The sequence below is a fragment of the Lolium perenne genome, chromosome 1 (assembly GCF_019359855.2).
Source record: "Lolium perenne isolate Kyuss_39 chromosome 1, Kyuss_2.0, whole genome shotgun sequence".
Lineage (NCBI taxonomy): Eukaryota > Viridiplantae > Streptophyta > Magnoliopsida > Poales > Poaceae > Lolium > Lolium perenne.
Window position 1 is genome coordinate 119,018,121 of NC_067244.2, and position 16,009 is coordinate 119,034,129.

Consider the following 16,009-nt stretch of genomic DNA (forward strand, 5'->3'; position numbering starts at 1 on the left):
TGTATCCATATCCGGTGGATTGTGGGATGTGTACATCTTAGTTATGCAGCCGGTGCATATATGCTTAAAGCTTTTGAATAATAAAAAGTCTTAAAAAATATCTGATAGATTCCTAAATATGCATATCATATTCTCATCAAAAACAATTGAGCAGAAATTATCCGCACCATTATCTACACCTCTAGTGGGGGTGTCTGATGATGTAGAGTTGCCTGGTACTAAAGTTTACCCCGTGGCCTCATAAACTTAATTCGGTATGCTTCCGGTCCCAGCTATTGATGCAAGATTTCGATTATAATAAATACTGGTTTACGTTAGTTATACCTTCCTGCATGGCTTTGTACTCCTGTAGGCACCAAACAAAACCTGTACTGAACTTCTTGAGCATGCAACCAACAACATATAGTAGTTTCGAGAGCCAAGCGCTGGCTTGGCGGCTAGAGCTTAGGATGTGAGTCAACCCACCTGGGCTCAAGTTGCAGGTGAAGCGCTCGGACTAAATGGGGTGTTATCCGCGTGAAAAAAATCACTGGAGAGGTCTCATCCATCTAATGATGTGCTCCCTCCGTCCAGAAATATAAGACGTTTAACGATTGGTTCCGACCAGGTGAAACAGGGAAAAAAGACGATGCTACCCTCCCAGATCTGAAACGGTACCCACCCAGATTTCAATCGGTACACGGCTCGATCGCCCTCCGCCTCCTCCGCCCTCGCCCTCGCCGGCGATACCACCTCCAGCCCCAGCAGCTCCTCCTCCGTCCCCAGCTACTCCTCTGCCCCCTACACCTCCGGCCTAGGCAGCTCCTGCCCAAGTGCTCCTGGAGGACGATCTCCAGCCGCCCAAGTGCTCCTAGATCTCCGGCCCATGTAGCTCCTCGCCCAGGTGATCCTGGAGGATGATCTCCTCCTGCCCAGGAAGCTCCTCGCCTAGGTGATCCTGCAGGACGAGATCCCCTCGCCCAGGTGGCCCTCGCCTCTTCGTCGACCACCGGCGCCCAGGTTCTTCTCACCCAGCACCTCGACGTCTAGGTGCTCCTCGCACAGAGAGCAGCAGCTGCACAAGTCAGAACAAGTGTTGAACAAAGAGAGCATCAACAACACATCACATCAGCAGCATCCACATACCTAAACAAAGAGCAGCAGCATCAATCAGATCAGTATGGTGTAGTCATCAAGCCGCCATTGTATCAGCATCACATGCCCGTGGTTCATCAGGGTCACACTACAATTGATGACAAGAGATTAGCAATATACTCCAGTTAAGAGATATGAATGTAAAACCAGCAGGAGTACAAGTGAAATGAGAGATACTGAGCCAGAGTATCTCCAGTTAGACTAAATAAAACAATGGGTACTCCAACCTTGCTACAGACATATGTTCAGAAAAGCAACAACAAAAGTACCATGCTACAAACATGCATCAGTGTACAGGAAGAACCAGCGGAAGGGAGTGTACATGAAACATTTTTAACAAACAAGATGTACCACACATTCTCTGCCTTAGAAACACATGGAAAATATAGATAAGTTTGCACCTGCTTCTTCATCTTTTTCTCCTACACCTTAATCTTGTAGCAACGGCAGTGGTAGAGGCTTCCTCTTAATCCATATTCATTACTGCCAGATGGAGATTGTGAGGACTGATCATGTATTAGCCGAGCAAGATTATGGGAGCATTCCAAATGGTTCACAAGGTTACGGATTCCTTAACAAGTTATACTGATACAATTAAGCAGTAGCAACTACTGATGCTAAAGAATTGTCATTAGCAACTTCAGACAAGCTGCGCGAGCAGTGGAGAGGCTTGCGAGTTGCGCGACTGGAGATGAGACTGTCGTGGTGAGGCGTCGCTGCCGACCAGGCCTTGCGTTGAGCTACCGCTGCCCGATGGACGACTGCCGCCACACCGGATAGTGGCCTGCCCGTCTAACTCGTACGCTTGGAGCAGAACCATCAGCAAGAATAGCACAAGCAATCTTTGACCTCAACTGCACTCCACCTGAAGAAGAGGAGGATCAGAATCGTCAAGAAGGCACATACTCTACTCTACTACAAATATGCAAATCAGTGCCCATATCTCATCAGTTTCAGCTCTCATGAGTTTGTACCCATATCTAGACCTGATGGGCAAAAGCAAAGTTGGAATAACAATGAAACATTGTTTTGGTTTACCAGGAAGCATGATATTATCGCCTACATAAAGAATGAGAGCTTAGCTTCAGTAACCAAAGTTAAGCAAAAGCATTATGTTATTCAACACTTGATCGAACACTTCACCATTATGTTATTTCTATTACCTCCTCTAAGACAAGAAGTATTTTAGTGCGGAATGAACATTTTGTCTTGAACATTATTTTGTCTACTCCATGCAAGGCAACAAGACTAGGAGTAGCAGAGAAAATACTTTATCTACTCCTACAGCACAAGCACCATAACATAACACTGTCTACAGAGAAACAATTGGAAGATGCAGCTAAGAACTAATGACAATTTGGTTGTGTTTACTATTCCTGAATGTGGAACAACAACCATCCTGGAATAAACAAAACTATTTAATTCAGAGTACTCCATGATTAAATACTGACAAAATAATTCAGAGTACTCCATGATCAAATATTGCATATTGGATGATTAAGTTTGTACTCCAAATTGCAGTAATATGATGGGATATGAAATTTGCAAGGAATAGTAATTTAAAGCTTGTTTGCAGAGCAAATAAATGGAGTACTAGAGTAATGGTCGATAAACAAATAAGTGGAATTTGCTGTTCCTAACTCTTTAGTGATATCTGCAACTGCATATTTTCTGGTTCTGTTTGAAGATGCTGGAGCAATAGTTGGAAGACAATCATGACACCAGGATAGACCAAATGCTACACCCACTCCATAACTTGAAATCAACACTACAGCTGGAACCTGTATGAAATGAAATTTGACACAGTAGTATTATTGCTACAAAACTAGAGTAGCACTATCATACAGGTTGGGGAAAACTGAGGTTACCTAGGAGACTTTTAGCCATAAACATTTGCTTCATGTTCCTCCAATTCATCATATGAATGTCTGCCTAAGAGAACCCACCATGTGGTAATCCTCTGACGATGGTCAAGCATGTCAATTAATTGTCTACTGATAATACTCCACAATCAGTTAATTGATTTCAAATCTTGACATGCCTGGTTCATACAAAATTACATGGAGTCTTTGCACAAAAATATTTAATCTGAAATCTGCAATGGAGAGGGCATGGGCACACTCTATTCATGCATCTTGAGCAGCTCGCAGTAGCTAACTGTGCACATGACGAGTCAATCTTTAGACCAAACCTAGTAGCACCTAACGAGTATACTGAAACGTATCTGGAGTAGCACACAAGGAAATGGACACTCAAAATTAATCTAAACTTTTCAGCTATCTACCGATGTGCGAGTTGCTTTTTTTTTCGATAAAGGGAATATATTAATATCAAGAAGATACCAATTTCACATTTTGTTCTCTTCAACTTGGTTTTCCGCACTATCATTTCCATGATGAGCACAGACCATGTAGGGAGCTCGGAGTTTCTTGTTAACTTTGACAGCTATCAATGATTCTGACATTTTAAATCCTCTAATATAGTCTTTCAGTATGCATAGTTAGTTAATCTCCCGCAGTCTTGCTGCAGTGGGAGCTAATTTAGAACCTGAAACCCAAGCTGCTTTACATAAACAATGTAAAGTCGAGGTTTATAAAAATGATCGTTAGAATAATATGTTATATAATTTATTTTGTATCATCAACTGGTCATTGACTGGTACACTATGACTCATCACAAAGTCCACCTGTCTGTTTCTGCATATTTTTCTTCCTATTAGGAATGCGTATTCTACTAAACCTAATTTATAGTTCTGTTCTGCCTACTGATCAATTTCTGCAACATAATTTCGATTAGTTTGTGACACTATATGTGTGGGCTATAAAAGGTGGATTCACTTAGGCACCACTTGTTATTTGCTTCTAATTATTTTCAATGCCTCACACCTCTTGCACATGCTCATAAAATAAAAAATGTAAAGCTTGCAAATCTGCAAGTCCACTGAATAGTCTGAATCTCAGGAAAACAGAAAAGGAAAGAAAAACAAAAGGAAACTGCAGATGCACTGTGATGTAAACTGTATCATGCCATAGTGGATTAATTCTAAAACTCGCATCAGTGATGAGGTAAACTGCTTAAAGGCATAAAGGAATGCTAATGACTGTCAGCCTGAAGAGAAATACCGCTGCGGCTGACAGAAATGAAGAAATCTTTTTATGCATATTCTGGTCTGCTCCTCATTGTTTGTAACTATTAAGTCACTTGGTGGCATCACATTTTTTTTTCTACTCGAGTACCCTAATCACTGAGATGTTCTTATTTTGCATGTACATAAGTAGAGCGCTTACCTCATCTCCTGGTCATGTGAAAATCTACATGGGTGAAACAAAGGGTCTGACGTGGTAATATCGTAAGAGATACCCAGACAACCAGGATGACTTGCCCATGAAACAGGGTGCTGCTCTCGATTGCCGTGGTGGCACCGAGAGCTCAGCTCCAATGAGGTTTAGAGGCAAATCATGCCAGGCTATCGAAGATGGCCTCCTACCTCCATGTAAGACATCACTTCTGCATGTGCATAACTAGGGTGGTTACCTCATCCCCAGTCTTGTGAATTCTGTGAGCCACTCCGAGTAAATAAGCGTAAGTCTAACATGGATACTGTACGAGGTACTCAGGTAACCAGGCTGACTTGCCCGTGAAACCAGGTGCCGCTCTTGCAGCGTCACGGGCACCGGGAGCTCGGCTCCTAAGAGGTTCACAGGCATTTCTTGTATCAGCAGAAAGGCCTCATTGCAAGGAAAATCTCAAAGTGTGCCTTTTGAGGGTTTAAGTTCAGATAGAATGTATCATGTCAACTGCGGATGTCTCCTTCCAAAAATTGATACCTTTCTGGGAGCAAATCTTTGTGTTTATGGTATATCCCTTTCCTTGAAAAGAGAGATATCAACAGAGAAATAGTTGAAGCTTCAAGCGACATGCTTTTCCCATCAACTCGGGACATATAATTGATGGCCCTGACTATTTCACCTTTTTTCAATAACTTTCTGGTAATAATATTTAGCATACGAGAGTTGGGAGCACAACCACTCCTCTCCATTGATGAAAATATATTGTCAGCTTCTTCTACCAATCCTTTTTCTATAAGGTTTGACATCATCGTAGTGTACGTTATAACGGTAGGTACCAATCCCTTGGCTGGTATTGCAGCAAACAAATTCTGAGCTTGCTCTATTCTTCCAACTTTAAACATAGCATCAATTATAATGGTGAGAGTTCTAATATCAAATTTAAGGTTCATTGCTCGCAACTTGTCGAACAGCATGACTGCTTCATCTGCACAACCATTTTTGCTAAGCCCGCCGAGAATTACATTGTATGTACCAATGGAAAATCTCACTCCACTTTTGATCATCTCATGGAACATTTCCTTTGCAGCAACAGTTCTACCATCCTTAAACAACCCATCCAGTACGATGGCATGAGTAAGAGTATCCGGTTTAGCTGCCACACCTGACATTTCTTTGAGCAAAGTCAACGCAGCATCCACCATTCCAGCTTTAAAGTACCCATCAATAAGTATACCGTACGTAATTGCATTAGGCTCAATGCCCACCGATACCATATCATCACATACTCTAGATGCTTTCTGCATATTGCCAACTAAGCAGTATCCATCAATCAGTGAATTGAATGTGATAACATCGGGCTTCTCACCTATATGTATCATAAAGTCAAAGATATCTTGTGCATCTGTCACCCTTCCTTCTTTGCATAGGCTATTTATTATTGAGTTGAAGAACATAATGCCAGGATAACTGATGCCTTTTTCCTTCATTTCATGAACCAATTCTTTAGCTCTCACTAAATCACCATGTGTACAATAACCCTGAATCAGGCACCCAAAAATCTGTACATCTGGCCGTACCCCCATATTAATCATCTGGTTGAATTGTTGAATAGCATCATTCATCCTGCCCTTTCTGCAAAACGCATCTATCATGGCTGAATAGGTTATAACATTCAGTTTCACTCCCTGTTTTTGTATGTCTTGAAAGATAAGAAAGGCCTCATCCACCAATCCACACTTAGCATGTGCATGAATCAATATGCTGAAAACATATTGGTCAGGTACAATACCTTCTCCTATCATCAAGTTGTAGAGATTATTCATATCAACAAGGCATCCTTCTTTAGCATACCCATGCAGCATGGTAGTGTATGCAACGATATTAGGTTTGAGGCCCTTGAGAATCCCACAATCCAGAATTTGTCTAGCTTCTCTGCTTCTTCCACGCTTGCACAATGCATCAATCATCGAGCTATATGTCACGGCATCAGGAACAACGCCCTGCTGCACCATTTCATGGAATAGGTTGCTTGCCGTGCTGAATTTACCCTCCTTTAAGAATCCATTGATGACCGTGTTATATGACACCACGTCAGGGGAGCAGCCAGCTTCTTGTTTTGCCATCATCCGGAGTAGCTTGAGTGCATGCTGGCTCCTGCTATCATCACATAAACCCTTGATAACCGTGTTGTATAAGATGGCATTAGGCATGCAGCCCAGATGCGGCATCCTGTGAAGCAGCACGTCCGCAGCCTCATCTGTCCGCTTTGCCTGGCAGAGGACCTTGAGGAGGGGGTTGACGATAAGGCAGTTCGCCTTGAGGCCCGCCCTGAGGAAGCGGCCGAAGAAGGCGAGCGCTAAGTCTGGGTGCCGCGCGCGGCAGCAGCAGTCGAGCAGGATGCCGTAGGTGTGGACTGTGGGCGACGGCACAGGCGGGCCATGGCCTCGGGACATGCGGCTGAAGAGGGCGACGGCGAGTGAGAGGCCGTCGCTGTAGGCGGCGGGGGGCGGCGTGCGGGCTAGGGCGGCGAGAAAGGCGTTGAGGGCGCGCTCCGGGACTGGAGTGGCCTGCAGCAGCAATTCGTCGAACAGGTTGTGTGCGTCCTCAGGGCTGAGCGTCCCGGAGCGGACGCGCGCCGTGGCGGCGGCAAGGCGACGTGGGGAGGCCGGTGTGTGAGCAGCGAGGTGGAGGTGGAGGAGGAGCGCCGGAGGTGGTGGAGGAGGGCTTGCGCTGGTTCGCCGTGCGCCATGGGGAAATTTTGGTGTGAAGTTGGGTGTCTAGATTGATGTGCTTGGGCGACTGGTTTGTCCTGCGGTGCGGCCAACCGCTGCTCGCAAAACTGTCTATCGAACGACCAGCTTGTTCAGGTTGGTTGACCAGTGCAATATAGACACACAGGCCCAGTCCAGTTGCACTCCACAGGGACATGGCATGAGGGCGTCTGCGTCTCCCAGGTGGCGGCGGAAACAAATTTCCTGCTCCAATCTTCGGCATCTGCGTTGGGCCTCTCTCCTTCCGCTTGCCGTTCCGGCGGTAGGAGGGAGGGGGACTCCGATTTTTGCATGGTAATTAGGGCTAGGAGTTCTCTGGCATGGCGTGCCGTTGGGGTGGTGGGAGCGGCGCCCGGGCAAATAAATCTGCCTCAACTCTTCTCCCACACCGGCGCTGTCATTCATGGCGGCGTCTCGGAGTTGGTGGCACTGTGTGCTTGCCGATCTTTCAGATCGGTGGCTTTAGGGTTCATGGATGGTGTCGGCGAGGCGGCGGCGACGACTCCATCAGATGGGTTTTTCCTCCTGCTCTGTCCCTGTTGCTGCGGCGTTGTCTCCGGCGCCAAGGTGGAGCAGAGAGGATTCGTCCAGGAGTACGTGCAGACGGTGGTCTGCACTGGTGACAGCTGGAAGATGGTGCACCTTGTGGTGGGTTCGTGGTTGAAGGCTAAAGGTTATGGTTCCTACTCCGACATCGTCGTGCGTGGGTGCCAGTGCTAAAGTTCGATGGCGTGTCCAGGGACATGTTGCTCTGGTCTGATTCTTTCAACGGCAATGGTTTATCCTATGGCAAACTACATTGGAGGTCCGAAAAGCTGATGATCAGCGATGGAGCCGCGTCGAGCTCAGGTGAAGAGGTGATCTGTCCATTTTTTCCTTGGTGGCTGCTACGGTGGTGCCAAAGAAGATGGATAGGCGTTGGTTTGTCACATAGGTTTATCCTATCTTTCCAGATCTGTAAGATCGGTGTATACGTACTTTGTATCTCGTCTTTTATTTATCAATGAGAATCGTATTACCATGCAAAAAAAAGGGACATGGCATGAGGCTGATCATGATCATATACGACCGGGCCTATGGAATACTAGGAGGTGATGTCTACGCACGCTTCTATTCCTGTAGACAGTGTTGGGCCTCCAAGAGCAGAGGTTTGTAGAACAGGAGCAAGTTTCCCTTAAGTGAATCACCCAAGGTTTATCGAACTCAGGGAGGTAGAGGTCAAAGATAGTCCTCTCGAGCAACCCTGCAATTAAGATACAAGAAGTCTCTTGTGTCCCCAACACACCTAATACACTTGTCAGATGTATAGGTGCACTAGTTCGGCGAAGAGATAGTAAAACACAGGTGGTATAGATGGTGGTAATATTGCAGGAAGTAAAGATGCAGTAAAACAGTAAACAAGCGATGTTTGCAGTATTTGTAAACAAGGCCTAGGGATCATACTTTCACTAGTGGACACTCTCAACATTGATCACATAATAAATAAATAACTTCTCCTCACATGTGCTACATACACTCTCTTGTTTGATAACAAACATCATTCATTGTGTAGGGCTACAAGAGCTACCTCAAGCCGGAGTAAACAAGCTCCACAACATTCGGAGTTCATATTTAAGTAACCTCTAGAGCATAATAGACCGTTGCAATTTAGACCGAGTACTAACATAGCATACACACTGTCAACAATAGCTATGAAAGGGGGAATAGATCGCATCAATACTATCATATTAATAGTTAACTTCATAATCTACAAGAGATTACAATCATAACCTACGCCAAGTACTACATGATGCACACACTGTCAACATTACATCATGGAGGAGGAATAGACTACTTTAATAACATCACTAGAGTAGCACATAGATTAATAGTGATACAAAGATCATCATATGGATCTCAATCATGTAAGGCAGCTCATGAGATCATTGTATTGAGGTACATGAGAGAGAGATTAACCACATAGCTACCGGTAGAGCCCTTAGCCTCGAGGGAGAACTACTCCCTCCTCATCATAGGAGACAACAATGGCGATGAAGATGGCGGTGGTGTCAATGGAGATGCCTTCCGGGGGCAATTCCCCATCCCGGCGGCGTGCCGGAACAGAGACTTCTGTCCCCCGAACTTGGCTTCGCGATGGCGGCGGCTGCGTAACTTTTCTCGTCCCGTGGCTTATGTTTTTAGGGTTTTCGAGGCGGAGAGAATATATAGGCGGAAGGGCAGCCTCGGAGGAGCCAGGGGGTGGCCCCCCATAGGCTGGCGCCCCCCCCCCCCCCCCCCCCTTGGCCACGCCGCCATGTGGGGTGGGGCCCCCAGGGCTCCCCTCTGGTCCCTCTCTGGCTCTCTGGAAGCTTCCGTGAAATATAAGATCGTGGGCATTAATTTCATCCAATTCCGAGAAAATTTCCAGTGTAAGATTTCTGAAACCAAAAACAGCAGAAAACAGGAACTGGCACTTCAGCATCTTGTTAATATGTTAGTTCCGGAAAATGCATCAAAACGATATAAAGTATGAATAAAACATGTAGGTATTGTTATAAAACTAGCATGGAACATAAGAAATTATAGATACGTTGGAGACGTATCAAGCATCCCCAAGCTTAGTTCCTACTCGCCCTCGAGTAGGTAAACGATAACAAGGATAATTTCTGAAGTGACATGCTACTATCATAATCTTGATCAATACTATTGTAAAGCATATGAGATGAATGAAGTGATTCGAAGCAATGGTAAAGACAATGACTAAACAACTGAATCATATAGCAAAGACTTTTCATGAATAGTACTTTCAAGACAAGCATCAATAAGTCTTGCATAAGAGTTAACTCATAAAGCAATAAATTCTTAGTAGAAAGTTTTGAAGCAACACAAAGGAAGATATAAGTTTCAGCAGTTGCTTTCAACTTCAACATGTATATCTCATGGATAATTGTCAACACAAAGTAATATGATGAGTGCAAATAGGCAAGTATGTAGGAATCAATGCACACAGTTAACACAAGTGTTTGCTTCTAAGATAGAAGGAAGTAGGTAAACTGACTCAACATAAAGTAAAAGAAAGGGCCCTTCGCAGAGGGAAGCATGGATTAACTTTTCTCGTCCCGTGGCTTATGTTTTTAGGGTTTTCGAGGCGGAGAGAATATATAGGCGGAATGGCAGCCTCGGAGGAGCCAGGGGGTGGCCTCCCCATAGGCTGGCGCCCCCCCCCCCCTGGCCGTGCTGCCATGTGGGGTGGGGCCCCCAGGGCTCCCCTCTGGTCCCTCTCTGGCTCTCTGGAAGCTTCCGTGAAATATAAGATCGTGGTCATTAATTTCGTCCAATTCCGAGAAAATTTCCTGTGTAAGATTTCTGAAACCAAAAACAGCAGAAAACAGGAACTGGCACTTCGGCATCTTGTTAATATGTTAGTTCCGGAAAATGCATCAAAACGATATAAAGTATGAATAAAACATGTAGGTATTGTCATAAAACTAGCATGGAACATAAGAAATTATAGATACGTTGGAGACGTATCAAGCATCCCCAAGCTTAGTTCCTACTCGCCCTCGAGTAGGTAAATGATAACAAGGATAATTTCTGAAGTGACATGCTACTATCATAATCTTGATCAATACTATTGTAAAGCATATGAGATGAACGAAGTGATTCGAAGCAATGGTAAAGACAATGACTAAACAACTGAATCATATAGCAAAGACTTTTCATGAATAGTACTTTCAAGACAAGCATCAATAAGTCTTGCATAAGAGTTAACTCATAAAGCAATAAATTCTTAGTAGAAAGTTTTGAAGCAACACAAAGGAAGATATAAGTTTCAGCAGTTGCTTTCAACTTCACCATGTATATCTCATGGATAATTGTCAACACAAAGTAATATGATGAGTGCAAATAGGCAAGTATGTAGGAATCAATGCACACAGTTAACACAAGTGTTTGCTTCTAAGATAGAAGGAAGTAGGTAAACTGACTCAACATAAAGTAAAAGAAAGGGCCCTTCGCAGAGGGAAGCATGGATACTGTTTTTGTGCTAGAGCTTTTATTTTAAAAACATAGAAACAATCTTGTCAACGGTAGTAATAATTCATATGTGTATGCATAAGACATCCTATAAGTTGCAAGCCTCATGCATAGAATACCAATAGTGCTCGCACCTTGTCCTAATTAGCTTGGATTTAAATGGATTATCATTGCATAACATATGTTTCAACCAAGTGTCACAAAGGGGTACCTCTATGCCGCCTGTACAAAGGTCTAAGGAGAAAGTTCGCATTGGATTTCTCGCTTTTGATTATTCTCAACTTAGACATCCATACCGGGACAACATAGAAAATACATAATGGACTCCTCTTTAATGCATAAGCATTCAACAACAGATAATATTCTCATAAGAGATTGAGGATTAGTGTCCAAACTGAAACTTCCACCATGATTCATGGCTTTAGTTAGCGGCCCAATGTTCTTCTCTAACAATATGCATACTGAAACCATTTGATCATGATAAATCGCCCTTACTTCAGACAAGACGAACATGCATAGCAACTCACATGATATTCAACAAAGGTGTAAAAAGTTGATGGCGTCCCCAGAAACATGATTACCGCTCAACAAGCAACTTATAAGAAATAAGATACATAGCAACATATTCAATACCACAATAGTTTTTAAGGCTATTTTCCCATGCGCTATGTATTGCAAAGATAAAGAATGAAATTTTAAAGGTAGCACTCAAGTAATTTACTTTGGAATGGCAGAGAAATACCACATAGTAGGTAGGTATGGTGGACACAAATGGCATAGGTTTTGGCTCAAGGTTTTGGATGCACGAGAAGAATTTCCTCTCAGTACAAGGCTTTGGCTAGCAAGGTTGTTTGAAGCAAACACAAATATGAATCGGTACAGCAAAACTTACATAAGAACATATTGCAAGCATTATAAGACTCTACACTGTGTTCCTTGTTGTTCAAACACTTCACCAGAAAATATCTAGACTTAGAGAGACCAATCATGCAAACCAAATTTCAACAAGCTCTATGGTAGTTCTTCATTAATAGGTGCAAAGTACATGATGCAAGAGTTTAAACATGATCTATTTGAGCACAACAATTGCCAAGTATCAAATTATTCAAGACAATATACCATTTACCACATGAAGCATTTTCTGTTTCCAACCATATAATAATGAACGAAGCAGTTTCAACCTTCGCCATGAACATTAAAAGTAATGCTAAGAACCCCAGTGTTCATATGAAACAGCGGAGCGTGTCTCTCTCCCACACAAGCATGAATTTATTCAGAGAATGAAAATAACAAAACGAAAATAAAAACACACAGACACTCCAAGTAAAGTACATAAGATGTGACGGAATAAAAATATAGTTTCACTAGAGGTGACCTGATAAGTTGTTGATGAAGAAGGGGATGCCTTGGGCATCCCCAAGCTTAGATGCTTGAGTCTTCTTGAAATATGCAGGGATGAACCACGGGGGCATCCCCAAGCTTAGACTTTTCACTCTTCTTGATCATAGTATATCATCCTCCTCTCTTGATCCTTGAAAACTTCCTCCACACCAAACTCAAAACAAACTCATTAGAGGGTTAGTGCATAATCAAAAATCCACATATTCAGAGATGACATAATCATTCTTAACACTTCTTGACATTGCACAAAGCTACTGAAAGATAATGGAACAAAGAAATCCATCAAACATAGCAAAACAGGCAATGCGAAATAAAAGGCAGAATCTGTCAAAACAGAACAGTCCGTAAAGACGAATTTTTCTGGGGCACTTAAATTGCTCAGATGAAAAAGCTCAAATTGAATGAAAGTTGCGTACATATCTGAGGATCACGCACGTAAATTGGCAGATTTTTCTGAATTACCTACATACGGGGCTGCTCAATTTCGTGACAGTAAGAAATCTGTTTCTGCGCAGTAATCCAAATCTAGTATCAACCCTACTATCAAAGACTTTACTTGGCACAACAATGCAATAAAATAAATATAAGGAGAGGTTGCTACAGTAGTAACAACTTCCAAGACACAACAATACAGTAGTAAAATAAAATCATGGGTTATCTCCCAAGAAGTGCTTTCTTTATAGCCATTAAGATGGGCTCAGTGATTTTAATGATGCTCATATAAGGATGAGAGTTGAAGCAAAGAGAGCATCAAAAAGCAAGTGTGAAACAGATTTAAGCCTAACCCACTTCCTATGCATAGGAATCTTGTACACAAATAAATTCATGAAGAACAAAGTGACAAGCATAGGAAGATAAAACACGAGTAACTTCAAAATTCTCAACATAAAGAGGGGAAACTTAATATTATTAAGATGCATATAACCATGTTTCCCTCTCTCATAATAACTTTCAGTAGCATCATGAACAAACTCGACAATATAACTATCACATGAAACATTCTTATCATGAGCTACATGCATAAAATTATTACTCTCCACATAAGCATAATCATTACTATTAATTGTAGTGGGAGCAAATTCAATAAAATGGCTATCATTATTATTCTCATCACCATAATCATCATATATAGGAGGCATATTGTAATCATAATTAATTTTCTCCTCAATAGTAGGTGGGCTGAAAATATGATAGTCATCATTTTAATCATCATATATAGGAGGTAAAGTATCATCAAAGTAAATTTTCTCCTCCATGCTTGGGGGACTAAAAATATCATGCTCCTCAAAATCAGCTTCCCCAAGCTTAGAATTTTCCATAGCATTAGCAATAATAGTGTCCAAAGAGTTCATGCTAATAACATTGCTACAACTATTTTGCAAACAAAGTTCCGTGGGTTTTTTAATTATCTCTTCAAACACATCATGTCCTAATACAAGATAAAGTTCATAAAGATCTCTAATTTTTTTGTTGTTTTCCATTAAGCCTAACTAGTGAAAATAAAAAAAAGAAACAAAAAGATATAATTGCAGGATCTAAAGGAAATAGCTTCGAGCACTCACACACCGGCAACCGTGCTAGGAAATAGCTTAGTAGTCGGAGGATGTGAATACCTTTTACCTTACCTCCCCGGCAACGGCGCCAGAAAATAGCTTGATGTCTACGCACGCTTCTATTCCTGTAGACAGTGTTGGGCCTCCAAGAGCAGAGGTTTGTAGAACAGCAGCAAGTTTCCTTTAAGTGAATCACCCAAGGTTTATCGAACTCAGGGAGGTAGAGGTCAAACATAGTCCTCTCGAGCAACCCTGCAATTAAGATACAAGAAGTCTCTTTTGTCCCCAACACACCTAATACACTTGTCAGATGTATAGGTGCACTAGTTCGGTGAAGAGATAGTAAAACACAGGTGGTATAGATGGTGGTAATATTGCAGGAAGTAAAGATGCAGTAAAACAGTAAACAAGCGATGTTTGCAGTATTTGTAAACAAGGCCTAGGGATCATACTTTCACTAGTGGACACTCTCAACATTGATCACATAACAAATAAATAACTTCTCCTCACTTGTGCTACATACACTCTCTTGTTTGATAACAAACACCATTCATTGTGTAGGGCTACAAGAGCTCCCTCAAGCCGGAGTAAACAAGCTCCACAACATTCAGAGTTCATATTTAAGTAACCTCTAGAGCATAATAGACCGTTGCAATTTAGACCGAGTACTAACATAGCATACACACTGTCAACAATAGCTATGAAAGGGGGAATAGATCGCATCAATACTATCATAGTAATAGTTAACTTCATAATCTTCAAGAGATTACAATCATAACCTACGCCAAGTACTACATGATGCACACACTGTCAACATTACATCATGGAGGAGGAATAGACTACTTTAATAACATCACTAGAGTAGCACATAGATTAATAGTGATACAAAGCTCATCATATGGATCTCAATCATGTAAGGCAGCTCATGAGATCATTGTATTGAGGTACATGAGAGAGAGATTAACCACATAGCTACCGGTAGAGCCCTTAGCCTCGAGGGAGAACTACTCCCTCCTCATCATAGGAGACAGCAATGGCGATTAAGATGGCGGTGGTGTCGATGGAGATGCCTTCCGGGGGAAATTCCTCGTCCCGGCGGCGTGCCGGAACAGAGACTTCTGTCCCCCGAACTTGGCTTCGCGATGGCGGCGGCTGCGTAACTTTTATCGTCCCGTGGCTTATGTTTTTAGGGTTTTCGAGGCGGAGAGAATATATAGGCGGAAGGGCAGCCTCGGAGGAGCCAGGGGGTGGCCCCCCCATAGGCTGGCGCCCCCCCTTGGCCGCGCCGCCATGTGGGTGGGGCCCCCAGGGCTCCCCTCTGGTCCCTCTCTGGCTCTCTGGAAGCTTCCGTGAAATATAAGATCGTGGGCATTAATTTCGTCCAATTCCGAGAATATTTCCTGTGTAAGATTTCTGAAACCAAAAACAGCAGAAAACAGGAACTGGCACTTCGGCATCTTGTTAATAGGTTAGTTCCGGAAAATGCATCAAAACGATATAAAGTATGAATAAAACATGTAGGTATTGTCATAAAACTAGATTGGAACATAAGAAATTATAGATACGTTGGAGACGCATCAGGAGGCGTCGGGCCGTGACCTTTTTGCAGGATTAAGTGCTCTAGTAGTTTTGGTCCATGTATTCTTACTTTATAAGAGCATGTCTAACAGCCCCCCCCCCCTTAAAACGCGAGTAGAGGGCCCTGTATTCACTTTTCGCCGGCCGAAAACTCGTCTGAGCTAGCAGATCCCGTATCCCCACCCCGTAAAACAGAATATTCTGTTTTACGGGGTGGGGATACGGGGTCTGCTAGCTCGGACGAGTTTTCGACCCCTCAAAACAGGGT

The 16,009-nt window shown here is 43.0% G+C and overlaps 1 protein-coding gene across 5 annotated transcripts; it reads right to left on the minus strand.

Moving 5' to 3' along the window:
* Positions 1 to 367: 367 nt before the first annotated feature.
* On the minus strand, positions 368 to 7,264 carry LOC127300146 (uncharacterized). 5 transcript variants are annotated; one of them, XM_051330246.1, is made up of 5 exons: positions 4,422 to 7,264; positions 2,776 to 3,094; positions 1,536 to 1,999; positions 1,126 to 1,222; positions 368 to 1,054 (listed from the first exon to the last, which is right to left on the minus strand). In XM_051330246.1, exon 1 carries the CDS (start codon positions 6,875 to 6,877, stop codon positions 4,928 to 4,930), a length of 1,950 nt encoding a protein of 649 aa, XP_051186206.1. In that variant the 5' UTR covers positions 6,878 to 7,264; the 3' UTR covers positions 368 to 1,054; positions 1,126 to 1,222; positions 1,536 to 1,999; positions 2,776 to 3,094; positions 4,422 to 4,927. The 5 variants fall into 5 exon arrangements, with proteins under 5 accessions (XP_051186206.1, XP_051186192.1, XP_051186188.1 ...); XM_051330232.1 differs by having other exon boundaries at positions 2,776 to 3,175; XM_051330228.1 differs by having other exon boundaries at positions 2,776 to 2,915; positions 3,003 to 7,264.
* Between the last annotated feature and the right edge of the window lie 8,745 nt (positions 7,265 to 16,009).

Coding starts and splice junctions, on each gene's coding strand:
- LOC127300146 (XM_051330246.1), bottom strand. CDS start 6,877: ATGTCCCGAGGCCATGGCCCGCCTGTGCCGTCGCCCACAGTCCACACC.